This window comes from Heterodontus francisci, chromosome 5 (genome assembly GCF_036365525.1).
Source record: "Heterodontus francisci isolate sHetFra1 chromosome 5, sHetFra1.hap1, whole genome shotgun sequence".
In the NCBI taxonomy this organism is placed as follows: Eukaryota; Metazoa; Chordata; class Chondrichthyes; order Heterodontiformes; family Heterodontidae; genus Heterodontus; species Heterodontus francisci.
The window spans coordinates 8,697,980-8,723,675 of record NC_090375.1 but is presented as its reverse complement, the minus strand read 5'-3'; the positions used below and the strand labels follow the sequence as shown (position 1 = coordinate 8,723,675).

Sequence of the window (25,696 nt, the reverse complement as noted above, 5' to 3'; positions counted from 1 at the left end):
GATACTTATCCGATTCCCCTCTGAAAGCCACAATTGAAATCAGCCTCCACCACACTCTCAGGCAGTGCATTTCGCATCCTAACCACTCACTGCATAAAAACGTTTTTCCTCAGGTCATCTTTGGTTCTTTTGCCACTCACCTTAAATCTGAGTCCTCTGGTACTTAATCCTGGTCTCTATTTTAAATTCTCAACCCGGTTTTCAAATCCCTCCATGGCCTCGTCCACACCCCCCACCTGGGTAATCTCCTCCTACATCACACCCCCCACTCTGGTAATCTCCTCCAGCCTCTCAAGCCCCACCCTGGTAATCTCCTCCAGCCTCACAAACCCCCCCCCCCCCACCCTGGTAATCTCCTCCAGCCTCTCAACCCCCACCCTGGCAATCTCCTCCAGCCCCACAAACCACCCCCCCACCCTGGTAATCTCCTCCAGCCTCTCAACCCCCACCCTGGTAATCTCCTCCAGCCCCACAAACCACCCCCCCCCCACTCTGGTAATCTCCTCCAGCCGCTCACCCCCCCCCACCCTGGTAATCTTCTCCAGCCCCACAAACCACCCCCCCACCCTGGCAATCTCCTCCAGCCTCTCAACCCCCACCCTGGTAATCTCCTCCAGCCCCACAAACCACCCCCCCACTCTGGTAATCTCCTCCAGCCGCTCACACCCCCCACCCTGGTAATCTCCTCCAGCCTCTCAACTCCCACCCTGGTAATCTCCTCCAGCCCCACCCGCCATGATTCTTGTGCTTCAATTCTGGTCTCTTGAGCAGGCCCGATTCTAAATCACACTGGCACTGGTGGCTGTGCCTTCAGCTGCCAAGGTCTTAAATTCCAGAATTCTCTCCCTAAACTTCTCCACCTCTCTTTCCACTTTTAAGACGCTCCTTAAAATGTAAGTAGCTGAAAGTACAGCCCCAATGATGGGGCAATGAAAATCGGGGATGGGCGAGAGGTCAGAATTGGAGGAGCGCAGAGATCTTGGGAGGTGGTCACGGAGATAGGAACCTTATGGAGGGGCCTGGACACAGAAACAAAAGCCATTTTATTCTTTACTCATCTGGATTATTTTGACTTGCACCATGAAGCTTGCAATGGTATTCAAAAATCACATGAGTATAACTATCCCATAAGCACAAAAGCTCTAGTTGTGTTAATATAGAAACCTGATCAACCAAATGGGTGAGTGATAAAACTCAAAGAAAGGGCTTGTATAACTGCAAAGAATACCGGAGAGATATTCGGAACTACAATGGGAAACAAAAAGTAATAAGAGCTCAAAAAGGAAATCAGAAAAAAAAACTTACAAGGGTGTCACGAAAAGTTATGACAAGGATATTAAGAGAAAGAGGGTGGCTTCGGGTAACGTGGGTCCTTAAAGATGATATTGGAATTGAAAGAAAAGAAACTTACTATACAATTGCTGTGCATTGACCTTCACAGGAGAAAAGGAGGATACCAGAAAAGTTTATAAATCATGGTGAGGAGTTTTGACAGATAGGAAAAAAAAATTAAAGGCCTTCATCTCAAGAGAGCTGAAATAGAAAGGGGTGGAAGTTATGCTACAGGTGTATAAAGCGCTGGTTAGACCCTATTTGAGTAGTGATCAGTTCTGGGTAGCACACATCCCTTCGCCAACGTTCCCCCACCCTCTTCCTTCACATCAGCCAAAGCTACACCAGCCAGTCCTCAAAACGTATCTGTGGAAACAGCTGTTAATTGCTGACGTTTGTGTGATGCATCAAGTCTACACTGCAAAATGTGACTGCAATTTGGCCTGTAATAAAATGACAGAATTAAAACCATTCAATAACTATGTTTGGAACCACCATGATACAGAATGAGAGTTCACCAAACTTTCCTATATCCAAACTTCGGAGAAAAATTCAGGACAACCTTTCAATTGGTTAAAAAAAAAGACACTATACCTGACCAAGTTGTGCATTTCCTTCTCTGCCCACATGCGAATGATTTTGCGAGGATTTAACTTGCTGAAACGGTCTTTGAATCTGTAATCATCCTTGATGTACTTATCACGGTTTTTGAACTCATTAAGTGTCGTCTTAAAAACTTTGATGGCGCACTCAGTGGGAACCATTTTGTCATCCATGCTTCAGAAGGACAAAGAGGGAGAAGCCACAATGAATTTGTGCCAATATTAATTTCAGCTTGGAGACACGTGTTAAAATTTATGCCAAAACAACCAGCAGGAATCACATCATCATTATGCTTGTGATGGAAAGATCATCTCTAACTAGTAATTCCATCCATAGTTTACAAAATACCTGGCCAACATTCATTTCTCACATTTACAAGAGCTCCAGCTCTTACATGGCAAATGTGGCACCAACTAAACCAGAAACTAAAAATAAAAACACTTCAATTCCATAGGATTACATGCACAGAAACAGGCTACTCAGCCCAACTGGTCTATGGGTAATCAGATCGACACGTGGGAGTATGTTTTTTTTTTTACATATTATTCGTTTGTGGGATGTGGTCATCACTGGCTAGGCCTGCATTTATTGCCCATCCCTAACTGCCCTTGCACTAAGTGGCTTGGTAGGCCATTTCAGAGTCAACCACATTGCTGTGGGTCTGGAGTCCCACACACAAGCCAGATTTCCCTCCCTAAATGGCATTAGTGAACCAGATAGGTTTTTACAACAATCAACATCATGGTCATCATTAGATGATGACAGATTTATTAACTGAATTCAAATTTCACCATCTGCCGTGGTGGGATTCGAACCAAAGTCCCCAGAACAATAGCCCAGGTGCTGGATTACTGGTCCAGTGACATCACCATTATGCCACTGCCTCTTACTGAGACATGGCTGAAAGAAGAGCAGGAGTGGCAGCTCAACATTCCTGGTTACAGAGTTTTCAGACAGGATAGAGAGGGGGATAAAAGATGGGGTGGGGTCGCAATATTGATTAAAGCAGCAATTATATTTCTGAGGGGGGGGATGATCTGGTTGAAGCCATATGGGTTGAACTTATATGGTTTCCATACTTTTTGATGAAACTTGAGAATCTATATTTTAAAAACTGAAAAGGAGATCATGGACATTGAATCATCTGGAGACTACTGAACTTTGTGGGTGCTTTTTTTTTTAAAAAAGGAAGGTCAACAAAAGGTTGACCAGTAAACAAGTTTTTACTGGAAGGCACATGATTTCAAGTGAACATAGCAGGAGAGTTGTGTTATGAGAAGACAGGATTTATGATGATCGGACTTGCCTGGCGGCACAGTGGCGCAGTGGTTAGCACCGCAGCCTCACAGCTCCAGGGACCCGGGTTCGATTCCGGGTACTGCCTGTGTGGAGTTTGCAAGTTCTCCCTGTGTCTGCGTGGGTTTTCTCCGGGTGCTCCGGTTTCCTCCCACAAGCCAAAAGACTTGCAGGTTGATAGGTAAATTGGCCATTATAAATTGTCACTAGTATAGGTAGGTGGTAGGGAAATATAGGGACAGGTGGGGATGTTTGGTAGGAATATGGGATTAGTGTAGGATTAGTATAAATGGGTGGTTGATGTTCGGCACAGACTCGGTGGGCCGAAGGGCCTGTTTCAGTGCTGTATCTCTAATCTAAAATCTAATCTTGAACTGTTAAAAGCCAGCTGGTTTTTGGACTAAAAAAGGTAGTAGGAGTTTTGCTTAGTGACCTGCCAGGAGATCAGAAGAAAATCCAGGCAACTGTTATCTCTCTTTGAAGAATCCCTACTCAAGAAGCAAAAGCCTGTATGAAGTTGTACTGTTGCCTCCTGTATTTTTAAGAAATCCTAGATGTTTACAGAAACCTTGCATTTTTAAAAGAACTCTGCATCGTGAAGTCTTCTGCAGTTGAATTTCTTTGAAAGCCTACCCAAGACAGACTTGTTCATCAACATTGCCTGGAAAGATTCCGAGTGGCAGCCAACTATTCGCCTTTGGGGCACCTCGCCAAAACAAAGGACTTCCACTATTCAGTACAAGTTATTTTTTTTGATTCCTCCTATTTCTTTGTAACAGCTGTAAACAAAATCCCTTTTTCTCCTGGCTAACTGGTTGTGTGTGCGCGCAGATTAAAAAAAGGGCTTTCCACCAGGTGCTCCGGTTTCCTCCCACAGCCAAAAGACTTGCAGGTTGATAGGTAAATTGGCCATTGTAAATTGCCCCTAGTGTATGTAGGTGGTAGGAGAATGGTGGGGAACTGGTAGAGAATATGGGATTAATGCAGAATTAGTATAAATGGGTGGTTTTTGGTCGGCACAGACTCGGTGGGCCAAAGGACCTGTTTCAGTGCTGTATCTCTCTATGACTAATATTTCAATTCACGTATATATTTACTTTATTATTAGTTAAGACTTGGTTTTATAATAAACAAATAATTGTGTTGTTTGTTAAAGGAACCTGGTTGGTGTGCTTTATTCTGGGGACAAATAGAGCATCTAATTGACTGTTTCGGTAAGTGGGAAAATTTAAACTTATGTTGTGACCTGTGGAGAAGTGGGACTGAATTAACAGTGCACTCTTCCCGCCTCAGTGGTAACAAACTGAAGAACAAAAAAGGGTCAATCACACTACTGTGATTGTAGTACGGATCTCCAAACAGTCAGAGGGAGATAAAAGAGCAAATATGTAAGCAAATCTCTGAAGTTCAAAAACAACAGGGCAGTAATAGTGGGAGCTTTCAAATATTAACTAGGATAGAATTAGGGAGGGAGCAGAATTCTTGAGAACTTTTGAGCCAGTATGTAGCAAGTCCAACAAGAAGCGGAGCGGTTCTGGACTTAGTTTTAGGGAATGAAGCTGGGCAGGTGGAAGGGGTTTCAGTTGGGGAGCACTTTGGTGGAAGTGATCACAATTCAGTTAGATTTAGGGTAGTTTATGGAATAGGACAAAGATAGACCAGGAATAAAAGTTCTCAATTGGGGAAAAGCTAATTTTACTAAACTGGGGTGTGATTTAACTAGAGTGGACTAGAAACAGTTACTTGAAGGTAAATCAGTGCCAGATCAGTGGGAGGCAGTGGAAGAGATAGTGAGGGTTCAGAGTAAGTATGTTCCCTTAAAGAAAAAGGGTGGGACCAACAAATCCAGAGCCCCCTGGATGTCAAGGGGCTTAAAGGAGAGAAGAAAAAAAGAGAAGCTCATGACAGATACAGAGGGCTCGATACTGCAGAAAACCTAGAGTATAATAAAGGTAGGGGTGGAATTAAAAAAGAAATTAGGAAAGCAAAGAGAGGACATGAAAAATATTGGCAAGTAAAATCAAGGAGAACCCAATAATTTTTTTATCATCAGGCAAACCTCACCTGCCAAGACTGAGGCACACATTATTTCGCCACATGTACATTAAAACTTTAAAAACTGCAATCGCTGACTGGAAGGACATTTGCATAGTACCAGACAATGTGGAAACAAAGGGGGCCAGTCCCTGTTCCTCCAATACACAGAAGTGGTCAGGCCAGTTTTAGTCACATGACTGACTGGCTGTTGGAGTTTTTGAACTCTCCACAAATGAATTGCCAGGCAGAACACTGCGAGCTCTTGGACAGAGAAGATCTCCTCTGCCTGCCTTCATCTCTTGCCACAGAACTGAATCTTGTGAAAACACGTGAAACTCAAATAGATGGGTTTACCACATGAACAAAGTTTTAAGATGATTACTAGGCCCCAACGAATCACAAGGCCATATCGTCAATCAAGAACTACAGCGAGCTCGAGAAATAGTAACGATATTGCCTCAAACTGTCCTACTTATCTTTTCTTCTGTTCTTTTCTATTCCAGCTGATGTTTATATCGCGTGTGCATGCTAGCGTGAGCGTGTCGTATTTCCGTAGGCGTTAACCGTATTAGAGTTTAAGTTTTAAGGTTTTCAGAAAATTCCTCTTTCTGCTTTAAACCAAAGAAAGCCTGTTTGTTATTTGCCTGATAATTGGAAACTGAACAAGGATTCACACAAAGGGGAGCTCAAAACACTGTTTAAAAATTAAACCCCGTTACAATAAGACCAGGTAAAGATAGCAAAAGACCCCTAGACACATTGCTCACCTGATCGTAACATTATAAATACATAAAGAGCAAGGGGTAACTGAAGAAAGAGAGGGCCCTATTAGGGACCACAAGGGTGTGTGGGGAGACGTTCATATGGTTCTTAATGAATACTTTGTGTCTTCACAAAGGAGGGGACAATACAGACATTGCAATCAGGGAGGAGAAGAGTGAAATAATAGATGAAATTAACAGTGAGAAGTATTCAGGGGTTTAACATCTTTGATAGTGGATAAATCGCCAGTCCGGACGAAATGCATCCTAAGCGAAGAGAAGCAAGGGAAGAAATAGCGGAGGCTCTGGTAATAATTTTCCAATCCTGTCTGGCTACACGTGTGGTGCCAGAGAACTGGAGGAAAGCTAACGTCGTACCATTGTTTAAAAAGGGAGAAAGAGATAGACCGAGTAATTACAGGTCAGTGAATCTAACCTCAGTGGTGGGAAAATTATTGGAAAAAATTCTGAGGGGCAGGATAGATCTTCAGTTAGAAATTCATGGATCAAAGACAATCAGCAGAGACTTGGTAAGGGAAGGTCGTGTCTGACGAACACAGTTGAATTTTTTGAGGGGGTAACAAGGAGGGTCAGTGAGGATAATGCATTTGATGTGGTCTATATAGATTTTAGCAAGGCTTTTTACAAGGTTCCACATGGCAGACTGTTCACAAAAGTAAAAGCCCATGCTATCCAAGGCAAAATGGCAAGTTGGACCCAAACTTGACTCAGAGGCGGGAAGCAAAGGGTAATGGTCGATGGGTGTTTTTGTGACTGGAAGGCTGTTTCCAGTGGGGTTCCACAGGTCTCAGTACTAGATCCCTTGCTTTTTGTGGTAAATATCAATGATTTGGACTTGAATGTCGTTTGCAGACAGTACAAAAATTGGCCATGTGGTTGATAATAAAGAAGAAAGCTGTAGACTGCAGGAAGATCTCAATGGACTGGTCAGGTGGGTGGAACAGTGGCAATTGGAGTTCAATCCAGAGAAGTGTGAGGTAATGCACTTGGAAAGTGGTTAACAAGGTAAGGGAATACACAATAAATGGTGGGATATTGGGAAGTATAGAGGAACAGAGGGACCTTGGAGTGCATGTTCACAGATCCCTGAAGGTGGCTGGACAGATAGATAAGGCGGTCAAGAAGGAATGCAGGATATTTGCCTTTATTAGCAGAGACATAGGATATAAGAGCTGGGAGGTTACGATGGAACTGTATAAAACAAAAGTTAGGCCACAGCTGGAGTACTGCGTGGAGTTCTGGTCACCACACTATAGGGAAGGTGTGATTGCACTAGATAGGGTACAGAGATTTAAGAGGATGCTGTCTGGACTGGAGAATTTTAGTTATGAGGAATGATTGGATAGGCTAGAATGGCTTTCTTTGAAATAGAGGAAGCTGAAGGGAGATTTAATTGAAGTGCATCAAATTATGAGTCATCGAATTAGATAGGAAGGCCCAATTCCCCTTGGTTGACGGGTCCATAACCAGGGGGCATAGATTTAAGGTTAAGAGGTAGGAGCTTTAGAAGGGATCAGAGGGGAGATTGTTTCACCCAGAGGATGGTGGGGATCTGGCACACACTGCCTGAAAGGGTGGTAGAGGCAGAAACTCTTGTAACATTTAAAAAGTACTTAGATATTCTCTGAAGTGCCATAACCTACAAGGCTATGGACCAAGAGCTGGAAACTAGGATTAAACTGGATGGCTTCTTGTCGAACAGCACAGACATGCTAGGCCGAATGGCTTCCTTTCACGCTGTAAATTTCTATGGTGGTGTTTAGGCTCCACACGAGCCTCCTCCTCCCGCCCTATCAGCATTTCCTTCTATTCCTTGCTGCCTCATGTGCTCATCTAGAATCCCTTTAAATGCATCCGTACTATTCGCCTAAACTACTCCATGTGGTAGTGAGTCCCACATTCTCTGGGTAAAGCAGCTTCTCCTGAAACCCCTATTGGATTTATTAGTTTCTTTTTCTTTCTTTTGGGCCTCCTTATCTCGAGAGACAATGGATACGCGCCTGGAGGTGGTCAGTGCCACCTTTATTAGTGACTATCCCATATTCATGGCTCCTAGTTTTGGACTTCCCACATTAAGTGCAAACGTCCCCTCTGTGTCTACCCTATCGAATACCTTCATAATTTTACAGACACCGATCAATCAAGTCACCCCTCCGTATTATCTTTCCTAATTCAATTTCTGCTGGTGGGTGGAATTTCCGTGTGTTTGGGGATGGGGGTATTTTTCGCTGAATACATACCTTCCTCCATTAGCATGGAAGACCACAGACTCTTTGCCTGTGCTGATACAGCCATTGATGCTTTCCAACACCCCAGCATTCACCATTTTGTAAAGCAGCAAGCGGGTTTTCGAGTCTACAGCTTGGTCCTGAGATGGCAATAAAAATTTTAAAAAGGCACCAAATGGGAATTAAAGGTAGTGAACCTGTACACCATCATTCAAAAATAAAGACAATTAAATTTATTAACAGTTGACTTTCCCCTATGCAGATTGAAACTACGTTTATGCCTTATCAGAGAGCAGTTCCAATTCAAAATCAACGTTTGTAACAACTTAAAACAGACTGGCAAAGTGAAATACAGTCATGCCTTAACTCAGCATTAAACTATCCTCCAGTGCACAGGGTTAATGCACTGAAATCATCCCGGATTGGACAGAACATTTGTTGTCAGCTCAACCATCGGGAAAACAACAGGATTCCCAAATAATTTTAAAAGACTGGCTTAATAGTGCAAATCACTTTTAAAAATAAATTATAAACCACCAGTTGCTGATTTTAAGTCAATTTAGACAATTAGTAAATTCAACACTGGACAGCATATGGGCAGACAACAATTAACATTTCAGCACAATGTGTAAGCTAAGCTAATCACAGAAGTTTTATTAATTATAGGTTAATTACTTTGAAAGGTGGTTAGTTGTTATATAGATTTAGCTGCCGTAACCCTGTACAGGAAGCCCTGGACCTGCGAGTGCATAAAGTTACAGCAGAGTTGAGGGGCCAAGTGGCCTGCTCCTAATTCGCATGTCCGAAAGGTGATTCGCAGCCCCATGAGTTCAGATTTTCAAACATTCCCTATGCAAGGAGAGAATGCAGAGGAGATTTACCAGATAACAAGGGATGAGGGACTTCAGTTACATGGAGAGACTGGAGAAGCTGGGATTGTTCTTCTTAGAGCAGAGAAGGTTACAGGGAGATGTAATAGAGGTGTTCAAAGTCATGAAGGGTTTTGATAGAGTAAATAAGGAGAAACTGTTTCCAGTGGTTGGAAAGTCAGTAACTGGAGGACAGAGATTTCAGATAATTGGCAAAAGAACCAGAGGGGAGATAAGGAGAATTTTTTTTCCTTTACGCAGTGAGTTGTGATCTGGGATGCACTGTCTGAAAGGGCAGTGGAAGCATATTCAATAGCAACTTTCAAAAGGGAACTGAATAAATACTTAAAGGGGCAAAATTTGCAGGGCTATGGGGGAAAGAGCAGGTGGAGTGGGACTAATTAGACAGCTCTTTCAAAGAGCCAACACAGGCACAATGCGCCGAATGGCTTCCTTCTGTGGTGTATCATTCAATGCTAAGTACCAGTCGTATTTAATAAACATGAACAAAGCAAGACATACAGAAGTAGAATATTCTTTCTTTTCGTGAATCCTGGCACTGCGACGCTGTTCAGAGTACGAATGCTGCTTCAACACATTAAAAACACGATTTGATAGTTTCAAATCCATGCCGATTCCATCGCCAACTTGGAACTCTGGAGCAAACTAAAAGAAAAAACATTTTTTGGATCACTCAACTTATTATTCGTTCATGGGATGTGGGCATCTCGGACAAGGTCAGCATTTATTGCCCATCCTTAATTGCCCTTAAGCTCATGTAGCACTATCTAAAATCATACAAAGACCGGCTCAGAAAGAGGCCATTCGGCCCATCGAGTCTGTGCCACTGAGAAAGAGCAATCCAGCCAAATCCAACTTTCCAGCTCTTGGTCCATAGCCCTGTAGGTTAAGGCACTTCAAGTGCCTATCCAATTGCTTTTGTAATACCATGAGAGTTTCTGCCTCTCCCACCCTTTCAGGCAGTGAGTTCCAGACCCCAATTATTTTAAACCTATGCTTCTTGGTCATTGACCTCTCTCCTAATGGATATAGGTCCTTCATACCCACTCTATCTAGGCCCCTCATAATTTTATACACCTCAATTAAAACTAGGCCATACTTTCAGCACAATATCAATGGGTCTCATCTCCTTTACAGTTCAGGAAATGGAAAGTCCCCTTTCCTTTTCGGGAGGCTACATGGGGGTTTCACTGACTCCAAGATAGGCAAATGGTAGCTGCACCTTTTACATTATTTTTCACAGTATTTACTAATATCTATTTTTCGGTATTTACACTTTGTAAGGGTAGAAACAGACAGTTAAACAAGTATAAAAAAACTCCTACCCCACCCAAACAAACTTGGCATAACAAGTAAAAGATCACTCGGAAATGCTTACATTTTCCATTCGGGCAGTGTTCCTTCTGCCACATGTCGCCTCATCATGTTTGGTGGTAATCTCTCGGCCCTTTCCCACAAATCCGCGTTTTGGATTTGTCGAAGGTTTATCTGTCAACACAGGAAGATTTTCAAGACCTCAGTTAGAAAAATTAATTCGTAAACTAAAGATACTTTAGACAAAACCTTAAGAATATATTAAAACAAAACATGTCAACTACCAGCTCTTTACTGTTAATTGCAATATATTAGCAAGGAATGACAAATATCAGGCAATTCCATGTCCTTCACACAGCAATGAATGATATGAACGAGTGCCTGAATGCACTTTCATCTGGAGTCTCTTCGACTCGCCACAATTTAGCCCTGTCTTTATGGCTGCCCGCCAGCTCTGGCGAATGCTGGCAACTGACTCCCAAGACTTGTGATCAATGTCACACGATTTCATGTCGCGTTTGCAGACGTCTTTATAACGGAGATATGGACGGCCGGTGGGTCTGATACCAGTGGCGAGCTCGCTGTACAATGTGTCTTTGGGGATCCTGCCATCTTCCATGCGGCTCACATGGCCAAGCCATCTCAAGCGCCGCTGACTCAGTAGTGTGTATAAGCTGGGGGTGTTGGCCGCTTCAAGGACTTCTGTGTTGGAGATATAGTCCTGCCACCTGATGCCAAGTATTCTCCGAAGGCAGCGAAGATGGAATGAATTGAGACGTCGCTCTTGGCTGGCATACGTTGTCCAGGCCTCGCTGCCGTAGAGCAAGGTACTGAGGACACAGGCCTGATACACTCGGACTTTTGTGTTCCGTGTCAGTGCGCCATTTTCCCACACTCTCTTGGCCAGTCTGGACATAGCAGTGGAAGCCTTACCCATGCGCTTGTTGATTTCTGCATCTAGAGACAGGTTACTGGTGATAGTTGAGCCTAGGTAGGTGAACTCTTGAACCACTTCCAGAGCGTGGTCGCCAATATTGATGGATGGAGCATTTCTGACATCCTGCCCCATGATGTTCGTTTTCTTGAGGCTGATGGTTAGGCCAAATTCATTGCAGGCAGACGCAAACCTGTCGATGAGACTCTGCAGGCATTCTTCAGTGTGAGATGTTAAAGCAGCATCGTCAGCAAAGAGGAGTTCTCTGATGAGGACTTTCCGTACTTTGGACTTCGCTCTTAGACGGGCAAGGTTGAACAACCTGCCCCCATGGGAACAGCTTTTCCTTCCCTAACTTATCTAAGCCTGTCATAATCTTGTACACCTCTATCAAATCTCCGCTCAATCTCCTTTGCTCCAGAGAACAGCCCCAACTCTTTCAACCTAACCTTGTAACTAAAATCCCCCATCCCTGGAACCATTCTAGTAAATCTCCTCTGCACCCTCTCAAGGACCCTCACACCCTTCCTAAAGTGGTGATCAGAACTGGATGCAATACTAATTGGGACATAACCAGAGCTTTATAAAGGTTCAGCATAACTTCCCTGCTTTTGTACTCAATGCCTCTATTTATAAAGCCCAAGATCCCATATGCTTTACTAACCACTCTCTCAATATGTCCTGCCCCTTCAAAGATCAATGCACATGAACCCCCAGGTCCCCCTGTCCCTGCACACTCGTTAGAACTGTGCCATTAAGTTGTTCTGCCTCACCATGTCCTGTTGCAGGCATTTCATATCATTCTCACTGTTTGCCGCTCCTCCAAGTTTGGAATCATTGACAAATTTTGAAATTCTACTCTGAATTCCAAAATCCAAGTCACTTATGTATAGCAAACAAAAGCAGTGGGTCCCAGCACTGACCCTTGGGGAACACCACTGTCTACAACTCTCCAGTCTGAAAAACAACCATTTACCAAAATTCACCAATTTCTGTCCTCCAGCCAATTTTATATCCAATTGGACACTGACCCTCCTATTCCATGAGCTTCCATTTTGTTAACCAGCCTTTTATGTGGTACTTTAACAAATGCTTTCTTAAAATCCATATAGACAACATCCACTTCATTCTCTGCATCAACCTTGTTACTTCATCAAAAATTTCAATTAGTCAAGCATGATCGGCCTTTTACAAATCCGCACTGGCTATCCTTAATCAACTCAAACCTCTCCAAGTGCCTGTTGAATTTTTCTTCAATTATTGCTTCTAAAACCTTACCCACCACTGATATTAAACTAACTGTCCTGTAGTTGCTAGGAATGTCCTTACTCCCTTTCTTGAATAAGGGTGTCACATTTGCCACTCTCCAATCCTCTGGTGACTCACCTGTATCTAGGGAAGACTGGAAGATTATGGCAAGCCCGTCCGCTACCTCCATCCCCACTTCCTTTAGCAACCTGGGATGCAAGCCATCTAGACCAGGTGACTTAGCTACTATAAGTATAGCCAGCCTTTCTAGTATCTCCTCACTCTCAATTTTTACCCTATCCATTATCTCAGCTCTCTCCACTTCTACCGATATTGTGTCAGATTCCTCTTCCTTAGTAAACACCAATACAAAGTCCTCATTAGGCATTCTAGCCTTGTCCTGGGCCTTAATGATCTATCAGCCTCTTTGTCCCCAACAGACCTCACTCCACCTCTTATTACCTGCTTACTATTTACACGCTGGTAAAAGATTTTTGGGTTCCCTTTTACATTGACTGCTATTCGATTATCATATCCTCTCTTTGCCAGTCTTATTTTCCTCTTCACTTCCCCTTTTAACTTATTGTATTTGGCCTGGTGCTCAGTTGGAGTTCACCTGGCATGCAGCATACACCCTCTTTACTCTTCCATCTGTTTAAAAAGTGCCCAGCTGTTAAGAGACCAAAGAAATTAGTACAGAGACAGATAGACTCGGGGTTCAGGTACAGTAAGCTCTGGAAGTCACAACAAGCCATTTAAAAAAGAAAATAAATGCAATTTTGAATTTTATTAAGTGGGACATAGTGTATAAAAGTATAGAGCTGATTCTGAACCTACACAAATCGTTCGTTAAACTACAGCTGGAAAATCCTGTTCAATTTTTGGGAATCATACTTCAAGAAGTAGGTCAAGGAAGACGATACAAATGAAATTCATTAAGAGAGACTTCAGTTATGAGGAAAGACAGGTGAAAGGGAAGCTCTCATTGCAAAGGAGGATAAGAGAATGAGACAGCTGATCAAAATAGGAGGAACTTTAATATCAAATAAGGAAAAAAAAAAAAACTTATTCCCACTGTTAAATGAGTCACTAACTGCTGGGCATAAATTTATCATAAGAACTTAAGAAATAGGAGCAGGAGTAGGCCATTTGGTCCCTCGAGCCTGCTCCACCATTCAATAAGGTTATGGCTGGTCTGATTGGGGCATTAACTCCACTTTCCTGCCTGGCCCTCCTGCATAACCCTCATCTCCTTTGTAGATCAGAAATCTGTCTAACTCAGCCTTGAATATATTGAATGACCCAGCCTCCACTGCTCTCTGGGGAAGAGAACTCCAAAGACAAATGACCCCGACAGAAGAAATTCTTCCTCATCGGAGTCTTAAATGGGAGACATATTATTCTAAAACTGTGTCCCCCTTGTTCTCGATTCCCCTGAGGGGAAACATCCTCTCAGCATCTACCCTGTCAAACCCCCTCAGAATCTTACATGTTTCAATAAGATCAAGTCTCATTCTTCTAAACTGCTCAACCTTTCCTCATATGACAACCCCTTCATCCCAGGAATCAGCCTAGTGAACCTTCTCTGAACTGCTTCCTTCTTTGGCCTCCTTATCTCGAGAGACAATGGGTAAGCGCCTGGAGGTGGTCAGTGGTGTGTGGAGCAGCGCCTGGAGTGGCTATAAAGGCCAATTCTAGAGTGACAGGCTCTTCCACAGGTGCTGCAGAAAAATGTGTTTGTCGGGGCTGTTGCACAGTTGGCTCTCCCCTTGCGCCTCTGTCTTTTTTCCTGCCAACTGCTAAGTCTCTTCGACTCGCTACACTTTAGCCCCGCCTTTATGGCTGCCCGCCAGCTCTGGCGAACGCTGGCAACTGACTCCCACGACTTGTGATCAATGTCACAGGACTTCAGGTCGTGTTTGCAGACGTCTTTAAAGCGGAGACATGGACGGCCGCTGGGTCTGATACCAGTGGCGAGCTCGCTGTACAATGTGTCTTTGGGGATCCTGCCATCTTCCGTGTGGCTCACATGGCCAAGCCAACTCAAGCGCCGCTGACTCAGTAGTGTGTATAAGCTGGATATGTTGGCCACCTCGAGGACTTCTGTGTTGGAGATACGGTCCTGCCACCTGATGCCAAGTATTCTCAGGAGGCAGCGAAGATGGAATGAATTGAGATGTCGCTCTTGGCTGACATACATTGTCCAGGCCTCGCTGCCATAGAGCAAGGTACTGAGGACACAGGCTTGATACACTCGGACTTTTGTGTAATGCAAGTATAACAGGAGTTAGAGCTCTCAATTGGGGCACGGCTAATTTTACTAAACTGAGGAGTGACTTAGAGAAAGTGGACTGGAAACAGCTACGTGAAAGTAAATCAGTGTCAGAGCAGAGGGAGACATTCAAAAGGTCAGATTCAAGGGGCTCAGAGTAAACATGTACCCACAAAGAAAAAGGGTGAGACAGCCAAATCTAGAGCCCCATGGATGTCAAGGGGCCTACAGGGTAAGATAAGGCAGAAACGGAAAGCTTATGTCCGACACCAAGAACTCAATAATACAGAAAGCCAAGAGGAGTACAGAAAGTGGAGGGGTGAAATCAAAAAGGAAATTAGGAAAGCAAAGAAAGGGCATAAAAGAATATTGGCAAGCAAAATCCAGGTGAACCTAAAGAGGTTTCATCGATACAGTAAGAGTAAGAGGATAACTAAGGAGTAGAGCCCATAAAAGACCAAAAAGGTAACCTATGCGTAGGGGCGGAAGATGTTGGTATGGTTCTTAATGAATACTTTGCTTCGGTCTTCACAGAAGAGGGGGACGATGCAGATATTGTAGTTAAGGAGGAAGAGTGTGAAGTATTGGATGTGATAAACATAGTGAGATGGGAAGTATTACTGGGATTAGCATTCTTGAAAGTTGATAAATCACCAGGGCTGGATGAAATGTAACCTAGGCTGTTAAAAGAAACGAGAGGGGAAATTATAGAAGGTCTGACCATCATTTTCCAGTCCTCTCTGGATGCAAGTGTGGTGTTGGTGGATTGGAGAACTGCTAAGGTTTAAAAAGGGAGCAAAGGACAGACCGAATGATTACAGGCCAGTCAGTCTCATCTCAGTAGTGGGAAAATTATTGAAATCTATTCTGAGAGACAGGATAAACTGTCACTTAGAAAGGCACAGGTTAATCAAGGATAGTCAGCATGGAATTGTTAAGTGAAGATCTTGTTTGACCAACTTGATCAAATTTTTTGTAGTAACAAGGAAGATAGATGAGGGTAGTGCAGTTGATGTAGTCTACATGGATTTTAGGAAGGCTTTTGACAAGGTCCCACATGGCAGACTGGTTAAAATCCCATGGAATCCAGGGAAATGCAGCAAGGTGGATACAAAATTGGCTCAAAGGCAGGAAACAAAGGGTAATTGTTGACGGGTGTTCCACAAGACTCAGTACTGGGTGCCCTGCTTTTTGATCAACGATTTGGACATAAATGTAGAAGGCACGATTAAGAAGTTTGCAGATGACACTAAGATTGGCCGTGTGGTAGACAGCGAGGAGGATAGCTGTAGGCTGCAGGAAGATATTGATGATCTGGTCAGATGGGCAGAAAAGTGGCAATGAACCAAGGCTCCTTCGACAACACCTTCCAAACCCGCGACCTCTACCACCTCGAAGGACAAGAGCAACAGATTCAAGGGACCACCACCACCTGTAAGTTCCCCTCCAAGTCACACACCATCCTGACTTGGAACTATATTGCCGTTCCTTCACTGTCGCTGGGTCAAACTCCTGGAACTCCCTTCCTAACAGCACTGTGGGTATACCTACCCCAAATGGACTGCAGCGGTTCAAGAAGGCAGCTCACCGCCACCTTCTCAAGGGCAATTAAGGATGGGCAATAAATGCTGGCATAGCCAGTGACGCCCACATCCCATGAATGAATTAAAAAAATGGAATTCAACCCGAAGAAGTGCGAGGTGATGCATTTGGGGAGGTCAAACAAGGCAAAGGTATACACGATTAATGGGAAAATACTGAAATGTGTAGAGGAAGTGAGGGAACTTGGAATGAATGTTCACAGATCCCTGAAGGTAGGACAGGTCGATAAAGTGGTTAAGACATATGGAATCCTTTTCTCTATTAGCCAAGGTATAGAATACAAGAGCAGGGAGGTTATGCTGGAACTGTATAACTCATTGATTAGGCCACAACTTGAGTACTGTGTGCAGTTCTGGTCACCTCATTACAGAAAGGATGTAATTGCACTAGAGAGGACACAAAAGAGATTTATGAGGATGTTGCCAGGACTGGAAAAATGGAGCTACGAGGAAAGACTGGATAGGCTGGGGTTGTTCTCCTTGAAACAGAGAAGGCTGAGGGGAGATCTGATTGAATGTACAAAATTTTGAGGGGCCTGGATAGAGTGGAGGTGAAGAGTCTATTCACCTTAGCAGAGAAGTCAGTGATAAGGGGGCATAGATTTAAAGTGATTGGTAGGTAGAAAGATTAGAGGGGAAGTGAGGAAAAACTTTTTCACCAAGAGGGTGATGGGGGTCTGGTGCTCACTGCCTGAAAGGGTAGTTGAGGCAGAGACCCTCAACTCATTCAAAAGGAGTCTGGATAGGCACCTCGAGTGTCGAACTCGGCAGGGCTACGGATCAAATGCTCGAAGGTGGAACTAGAATAGGTGGATCGTTTATCGGCTGGCTCAGATACGATGGACCAAGTGGCCACTTTCTGTGCCTTAACCTTTCTACGATTTCTTCTTAAATAAGGAGACCAAATCTGCACCCAAGTACTCTAGGTGCAGTCTCACCAATGCCCTGTGCAGTTGAAGCAAGATTTCCCTACTTTTTTTACGCCACCCTGACTATAAATGCCAACATTCCATTTGCCTTCCTAATTATTTGCTGTACCTGCATGCTAACTTTTTGTGATTCATGTACAAGGATACCCAGAACCCTCTGTACTGCAGAATTCTGCAGTTTCTCTCCATTTAGATAATCTGCTTTTTTGTTCTCCCTACCAAAGTGGACCTCACATTTTCCCACATTATACTCCATCTGCCAACTCACTTAACCTATGCATATGCCTTTGCAGACACCATGTCCTCTTCACAACTTGCTTTCCTAACTATCTTTGTACTGCCAGAAAATTTGGCTAGAATATACTTGGTCCCTTTTTCTAAGTCATTATCATAGATCATAAATAGTTAAGGCCCCAACACTGATCCCTGTGGCACTCCACTAGTTACAGTTTGCTAACCTGAAAATGCCCCATTCATCCCGAATCTGTTTCCTGTTAGCCAGTCCTCTATCCGTGCCAATATATTACCCCCAACATCTTGTGCAGTAATCTTTTATGTGGCACCTTATCGAATGCCTTTGGGAAATCCAAATACACTACATCTACTGGTTCCCCTTTATCAGTCCTGCTTGTTACAACCATTTCCCTTTCATAAAACCATGTTGACTCTGCCTGATTGCATTGAGATTTTCTATATGTCCTGCTACTACTTCCCTAATAATGGATTCCAGCATTTTCCCAATGACAGACGTTAGGCTAACCGACCTTTGGTTTCCTGCTTTCTGTCTCCTTCCTTTCTTGACTAGAGGTGTTACATTTGCAGTTTTCCAATCTGCTGGGACCTTTCCAGAAACTAGGGAATTTTGGAAGATTACAACCAATGCATCCACGATCTCTGCAGCCACTTTTTTTTTAAAAAAAAAAGACTCCAGGATGCAGGTCAACAGGTCCAGGGGACTTGCCAGCTTTTAAATCCCATTAGTTTTCCTAGTACTTTTTCTTAGCATGAAAACAAGGGGACAATGGAGGAAGATAATTTTTTTAATCACAGGTGATAGGAAATTGGATGTCCACCAGAAACAGTGAAGAGAAAAAAAGACTTGCATTTATATAGTCCTTTTCACAAATACCGATGGCTCAAAACTTTCCAGCCAATAAAGTACTTTTTGAAGGGGAATCACTGTTGTAATCTAGGAAACATGGCAGCCAATTTGCACAGAGCAAGATCCCACAAACAGCAATGTAATAATGACCAGATAACCTGTTTTTAGTGATAACTGAGGGATTAATTCACTACTCTTGTTCGAAATAGCACCATAGGATCTTTTACATCCACCCGAGCAAGCAGATGGGGCCTCTGTTTAATGCCTCATCTGAAAGATGGCACTTCCGACAGCGCAGCACTCCCACAGTACTGCTGTGGAGTGTCAGCCTGAATTCTTGTGCTCAAGTCTTGGATGGGACTTGAACCTGGAACCTTGCAACTCAGAGGAGAGAGTGGCCTACTTGGCCGTTTCAGAGGGCAAGTTAGAGTTCAGCACACTGATGTGGGACTGGAAATACCTACAGGCCCTGGCTGGCTAAGTACAGCAAGTTTCCTTCCCTAAAAGGAAGGACATTAGTGAACCAGCTGGGTTTTTACACTGTCACTTTAACGGATACGAGCTAGTTCCAGCTTTTCTGTTAAAAAATAAATAAAAACTGAACGCAAATGCTCAAGGTGCCAAGATGGGATTTGAACTCATGCTCTCAATTATTACTTCAGGCCTCAGAGATCGGACAAATGACCTCATTTGATGCTGTGAAACTTTGCCATTCTATTTCTCAAGATATGGGGATCAAAGTCAGACAATTATAATTTCCTAAATACACAAAGGAATTATAAGGATTTCTCTCAAGCAGCAAGGTAGCGAGGACTTCAGGTAGTTTTCATAATCACCATCTCATGCATAAAGATCACTGAAGGCCAGGACTAAATTAACATGCCTGGAAACAACAGGTAAGCTCAGTCATATCAAGTGAGACATTACCAGGTCTGTAGGGATCATGCCGTGTATCCTGCCAATCTACTTCATCATCCGAGCTTTCACTGTCTTCATAAGGATGCACCATTCGATAATTCTCAAAGGAAATAGAAACTGAGTGCAAACAGAGAGAGAGAGAGATAATACGTTGCATATTTTATATAGCTTGCATATAGAGACACTGCAAGTCTCAGCCAAAAGAGAGATCATTGGGTGATTCCTCCCATCAATCACACCTATGGACCACACTGCTGCAAGTAACTGGAATTGATTTTATACATCATTTGTATTGTCACAATCCTTCACTCACCGCATTACTGCTGGGGAAATAATCCTGTTGTTACTGGGAGACGTTGCTGTAGTATTGGCCATGAGTTCTGTTTGCTGTAGTTGGTAGTGACTGTTTTTAAATAGACTCTTGCTTGCTATGAGTCCTCCTGTAAATGCATCCCACCTCTAACTCATTGGCTGTCAGAGTTGGCAATACTCAGTGATTTTTAATGTGTTAAATGATTGAGTATTTATGTCGCTATATGTTTAGGGCAGTTGTCTTATTTGTTGGGGCTATTTTGTTACCCCAAGTGGAAACTGCACTGAAGCATTTGCTGAAACTCAAAGTTGGGAATCAATCCCAGATAACACAGCTCAGTGTTGCAAAGGCACATAAACTCGAATTCCAAACACTATCATTGTCTGTTTTCTCAGGGAAATAAAAACATTTGCAACTATTATACTGTAAAGAAGTTGAGACCATTTAGTTTATCAGTATTACATGCTGAAACTTTCTAAACACGGAGTTACAATAAACCACATTCCTATAGTCAATTAAGGAATTTGAAACCTGAAGAGTTATATCGTGAAAATTAGCTGCCATAATGGCAGATGCTATTGATTCAGCATCTGAAATGCTGCTTCTGAACTGCAAGTTACACCTTCCAGCAAAGTACACAGATAAGAAGCTGAACAAGCAGCAAACCTGAATTAATGTTAGAGTACCTGTAAAGAGAAGAGGCAGGTTATTTCTGCAGGTGATTCAATAGTGGAGAATGACAGAGTACAGCACAGAAACAGATCATTTGGCTCAACTGGTCCATGCTGGTGACTTCCACATGAGCCTCTGCACACTATCAGCATACCACAATCACAAGGACAGGGTGAGGCGAATAGCACAGATGCCTTAAAGGGAAGTTGGATTAGCATGAGGGAGAAAGGAATAGAAGAATGCCTTGATAGCGTGAGATGAAGTAAGGGTGGGCAGAGGCTCGTGTGGAGCATCATCACCTGTACAGAGCAGTTGAGCCGAATGGCCCGTTTCCATGTTGTAAATTCCATTTCAGATTTCCAGTATCCGCAGTACCGCAGATGGTTTTTGTCCTTCTCCTCGCAAACACAATAACTGAGGATGTTGGTGTAGTATCAATCAACAAAAATATAACAACTTGAATAGAGATTTCAGGAGAAACTTCTTTACCCAGAGAGTGGTGGGAATGTGGAACTCACTACCACAGGGAGTGGTTGATGTGAATAGTATAAATACATTTAAGGGGAAGCTGGATAAACACACGAGGGAGAAAGGAATAGAGGGATAAGCAGATAGGTGAGGGGAAGGGTGGGAGGCGCAGCATGTGGAGCATAAGCACCAACACAGACATCAGTTGGGCCAAATGGCCTGTTATTTTTTTTTTAATTCTTTCATGGGGTGTGGGCATCACTGGCAAGGCCAGCATTTGTTGCCCATCCCTTGTTGCCCATCCCTAATTGCCCTTAACAACTGAGTGGCTTGCTAGGCCATTTCAGAGGGCAGTTAAGAGTTAACCACGTTGCTGTGGGTCTGGAGTCAGATGTAGGACAGCAGATCTCCTTCCCTAAAGGACATTAGTGAATCACATGGGTTTTTCTGACAATCGATGATAGTGACACTAAGTCCCCTAATGTTTCTGTGCTGTACGTACCATGTCATTCACTTTATGGCATCAGCTTTGTCAGCAAATGTCAAAATGATTGATGATTCTACAACATATACACAGGCAGATGCACTGAAAACTAAGTGTACATTAACTCATACCTTTGCTGTCACCATTCAATTTATTTTCTTCCCGGCGAAGTTGTGCATCATATTCTCGATCAAATTCCATCTGTAACATCTGGGCTAACAGGAGATCACTGGAAGTTTCTGTCCCCTCTCCAATGAGAGCTGCCGGATCAATACTGAACGCGAGAGGAGGTATTAATTTTTCTCCCAATGAATTAAGTTACACAATTTACATTTATATAGCACTTTTAATGTAGGAAAATGTTCCAATGCCCTTCGCAGGACAATATTGACAATGAGCCAATAAAGGAGATTTTAGGTTGGCTAAATAAGTAGCTTTTAAGGAGGGTTTTAAAAGAGAACAGATGGAGAGGCAAATATCTTCCGGGATGGAATTCCAGAGCCTACAGCCATACAGCTGAAGCCAGGGCCACCAATGGTTGGCGAAGGGAGCACGGGGATGTTCAAGAGGCCAGAATCGGAAGAGCACAGAGATCACAGAGGGTTGCAGAGATAGGGAGGGGAGAATTTTAAAATCACAGTGCTGGTGGACCAGGACCTAATGTAGGTCAGTATGCAAAGGGGTGATGTGTGAATTTGGTGCAGGATTAGGATATAGGCAACAGGGTCTTGGATGAGAATGGAAGATGGGAGTCCAGTCAGGAGAGCATTGGAATAGTTTAGTCTGGAGGTAACAAAACATGGATGAGTTTCCACAGCAGATAAGCTGATGCAGGGGCACAGAAGGGCAATATTAGAGGTGGAAATAGGCGTCCTTGGTGATGGGGCATATGTGGTGTTGGAAGCTCAGCTCAGGGTCAAATAGGATTACTAACAGTCTGGTTCAGCCTCAGACACTGGCTTGGGAGGGGGACGAAACTGGTGACAAGGGAATGGAGCTTGTGACAGGGGTCGAAGACTATGTTTTTAGTCTTCCCAATATTTAGCTGGAGGAAATTGCAGCTCAACCAGAACTTAATAGAGGGGCAGTAGAGGAGTCGAAAGAGGCGAGGTAGAGCTAGGAGGCGTTAGCATACAAGTGTAACTGATACCATAACTTTAGAAACTGTCACCAAAGGGCAGTATGTAGCCGAGGAATAGGAGGGGGTTAGAAATAGATCTTTGGCAACGTCAAATGCAATGGTGCGGCAGCAGGGAGAGAATCCATTGGAGGAGATTCTGTGGCTACCACTGGACAGATAGAAATTGGAACTAGGTGAGGGCAGTCCCATGACAGAGGAGAAACAATGGAGGAGGGCATTGTGGTCAACCATGTCAAAAGATGCAGAGATGTCAAGGATGAGAAAAGGATAGTTCACCATGGTCACAGTCACATAGGATGTAATTTGTAGCTGTTTTAGTGCTGTGGTAGGGGTGGGATCCTGATTGGAGAAATTGAAATATGGAGTTATGGAAAAAGACGGGCATGGATTTGGGAGGCGGCAAGACTTGAGAGGAAAGGGTGCTGGGGAGGTGGGGCAGTAGTTTACAAGGACAGAGGGGCCAAGTGCAGATTTTATGAAGCTGGGGAGTAGGGGGAAGGATGCCGGCTGATTTGAAATGGAGGGGGATCGTACCCAAGGAGAGAGAAACATTACAGCATCAGCTAACATTGGACCAGAAAGGTAAGTTGGGTGGTCAGTAGTCAAGTGCACACATAGTTGAAAGAGCAGGAGGTGGCTCTCATGGATAAAAGGAGTTTGGGGAGGGAATAAGGAAAGATTGGAGAAAAACTGGAGAAAATTGGGGTGGCACAGTGGTTAGCACCGCAGCCTCATAGCTCCAGCGACCCGGGTTTGGTTCTGGGTACTGCCTGCGCGGAGTTTGCAAGTTCTCCCTGTGACCGCGTGGGTTTCCGCCGGGTGCTCCGGCTTCCTCCCACAGCCAAAGACTTGCAGGTTGATAGGTAAATTGGCCATTGTAAATTGCCCCTAGTGTAGGTAGGTGGTAGGAGAATGGTGGGAACATGGGATTAATGTAGGAATAGTCTAAATGGGTGGTTGTTGGTCGGCATAGACCCGGTGGGCCGAAGGACCTGTTTCAGTGCTGTCTCTCTCTATGACAAACTCTAAGATGTAAGAGGAGAGGAAAGAACCTCCTAGGAAGCTGGAGGAAGGGAAGTGGCAGAGGCAGCTGAATGGATAGTCTCGGTCTTAGTGACAAAGAAGTCTATGAGCTCCTCAGACTTGTGGGACGTAAGGGTGGAGGTGACAGGGAGAGGGGTTTAAGCAGATGGTTGGTCGTGGAGAAGAGAAGACGGGGGTTATCGATGATCTGGGTAGTGAGCAGGTCTCAAAGTGCTTGATGTGGCCCAGTCAAATCGGGCAATGAATTGAAAAACTAGTTATGCACTGTGTTATGTTCAAGTCTACCACCCCTTGGATGTAAAGGAGTGCAGATGGGGACTGTACTGGTAATGAGAGCATTCAGGGTATCATTGAAGACAAGGCCATTAAAGGTGATGGGGAGGGTTTGTTTGAGCAGATCAATAGCTGCAGAAAGGAGGGCCAAAGCCTTGGCCAATGGGAGTTTGTACATGGCTTGGGGAACTGGGGGTTGGGGTTGGGAGGTGGGGGTGGCAGGGGAAATGCAGGAGTCAGTGTAGTTGGAAAAGGGATGTGAGTGGTGAGATACATGGAACTGATCAGAGATTGCAGTGCAACTTTAACAGGCTGCTCCTGTGGAGCAAATTAGGATTACTATCATTTTCTTCAGCACAGCTGCATTAACAGCATGACACAGAGTGAAATTAATTTATCCTTCTCATTTAAAGCCTCAGTGGTTGAGGGAGTAAATGCACACGAGGGTTACCAACCCTCCAGGATTGGCCTGGTGTCTCCAGCAATTGCAGATTAATCTCCAGGGCACTGCTGTGAGAAAACCAGCAAGAATTCAATGGGGAGTTAATGAAAAAAATTCATTTTCTTTGAGCATTAGAAAAATATTGGGCAAAAAGGCCATTGACTGACAGTCAAGAATCCAATTGGACAATAAAGTGACTTTACATTTTCCAATTAGCCGCTAGAATGCGGGTTGCCGCAGGGATGGACGTGTCGAGTGGCCAATGGTGGAGAGTGCGGGACTGAGTGACTGGAGGCAGCAGTGATGAATCCTCCAGAAATACATTAACCAGAGTTGGCATCCCAACGCACTGTTACTGAGTTACACTGGCTAGGAAAGCGTCAGCTCTGATCTCTGGTCCGTGTAAAAGTTAAGACGTTTGGAGCAGCACAGTGGTTAGCACCGCAGCCTCACAGCTCCAGCAACCTGGGTTCGGTTCTGGGTACTGTCTGTACAGAGTTGCAAGTTCTCCCTGTGACCACGTGGGTTTCTGCCGGGTGCTCCGGTTTCCTCCCACAGCCAAAGACTTGCAGGTTGATAGGTAAATTGGCCATTGTAAATTTCCCCTAGTGTAGGTAGGTGGTAGGAGAATGGTGGGGATGTAGTAGGGAATATGGGATTAATGTAGGATTAGTATAAATGGGTGATTGCTGGTCAGCACAGACTCTGGGCCGAAAGGCCTGTTCAGTGCTGTATCTCTCTATGACTCTATCTGAGCCAAGGAAGCAGTGGCAAGATTGTTTGCCTGGAACAAAAACTAAAGCTACCATCTTTGCTCCTGACTGCTGCCCAACAACCGCTGGACTGGGTAGTTTCAGCTTCAAAATTGAATTGCAGTGAAATTAAACTAATTGTCATTTTCTCCCACACAAACTAACGTTTGAAAAGAACTTGGCACATACCCAAAGACGTGAGGGAATGCTGCATTGTCTTCCTGTTGCTGCAGTTCTTTAGCAAGCTCTTCACTCATTACATCAGAAAGGGAGCAGGGGATTACTGTGGAAGGTGGTGATCCCCAAGGACACTGTAAACAAGATCAGTGGCATCAAAGCATCTTGGAGACTGAATCTCAATCAACAATCAATAGTGTTCATGGGGAAATCTGCTCACTCCTTCTCAGGACATTCATTCTGATCCACAGCTCAGTTAATGTACTTGTGTCAGTGCAGGCTCGAAGGGCCGAGTGGCCTACTCCTGCTCCTAATTCGTATGTTCGTAAGTACGTAATGCACCACACTGACCATTATAAATAGTACAAGCTGACTAACATCAAACAGTAAAAGGAACGTCCTTCACAAGAAAGATAATCAGGGTTTTCTGTGTTTTTTTTCTTC

General features: G+C 44.0%; 1 protein-coding gene across 1 annotated transcript in view; it reads right to left on the bottom strand.

Moving 5' to 3' along the window:
- riok3 (RIO kinase 3 (yeast)) overlaps positions 1–25,696 on the bottom strand; it is a 40,057-nt gene that overhangs the window by 8,993 nt on the left and 5,368 nt on the right. The window contains exons 2-8 of the mRNA XM_068031079.1: positions 25,265–25,386; positions 21,555–21,697; positions 19,496–19,603; positions 10,547–10,656; positions 9,670–9,813; positions 8,291–8,418; positions 1,927–2,109 (exon numbers count right to left, since the gene is read on the bottom strand). Coding sequence (XP_067887180.1) covers positions 1,927–2,109; positions 8,291–8,418; positions 9,670–9,813; positions 10,547–10,656; positions 19,496–19,603; positions 21,555–21,697; positions 25,265–25,386 — 938 coding nt within the window. The remainder of the gene's footprint in view (positions 1–1,926; positions 2,110–8,290; positions 8,419–9,669; positions 9,814–10,546; positions 10,657–19,495; positions 19,604–21,554; positions 21,698–25,264; positions 25,387–25,696) is intronic.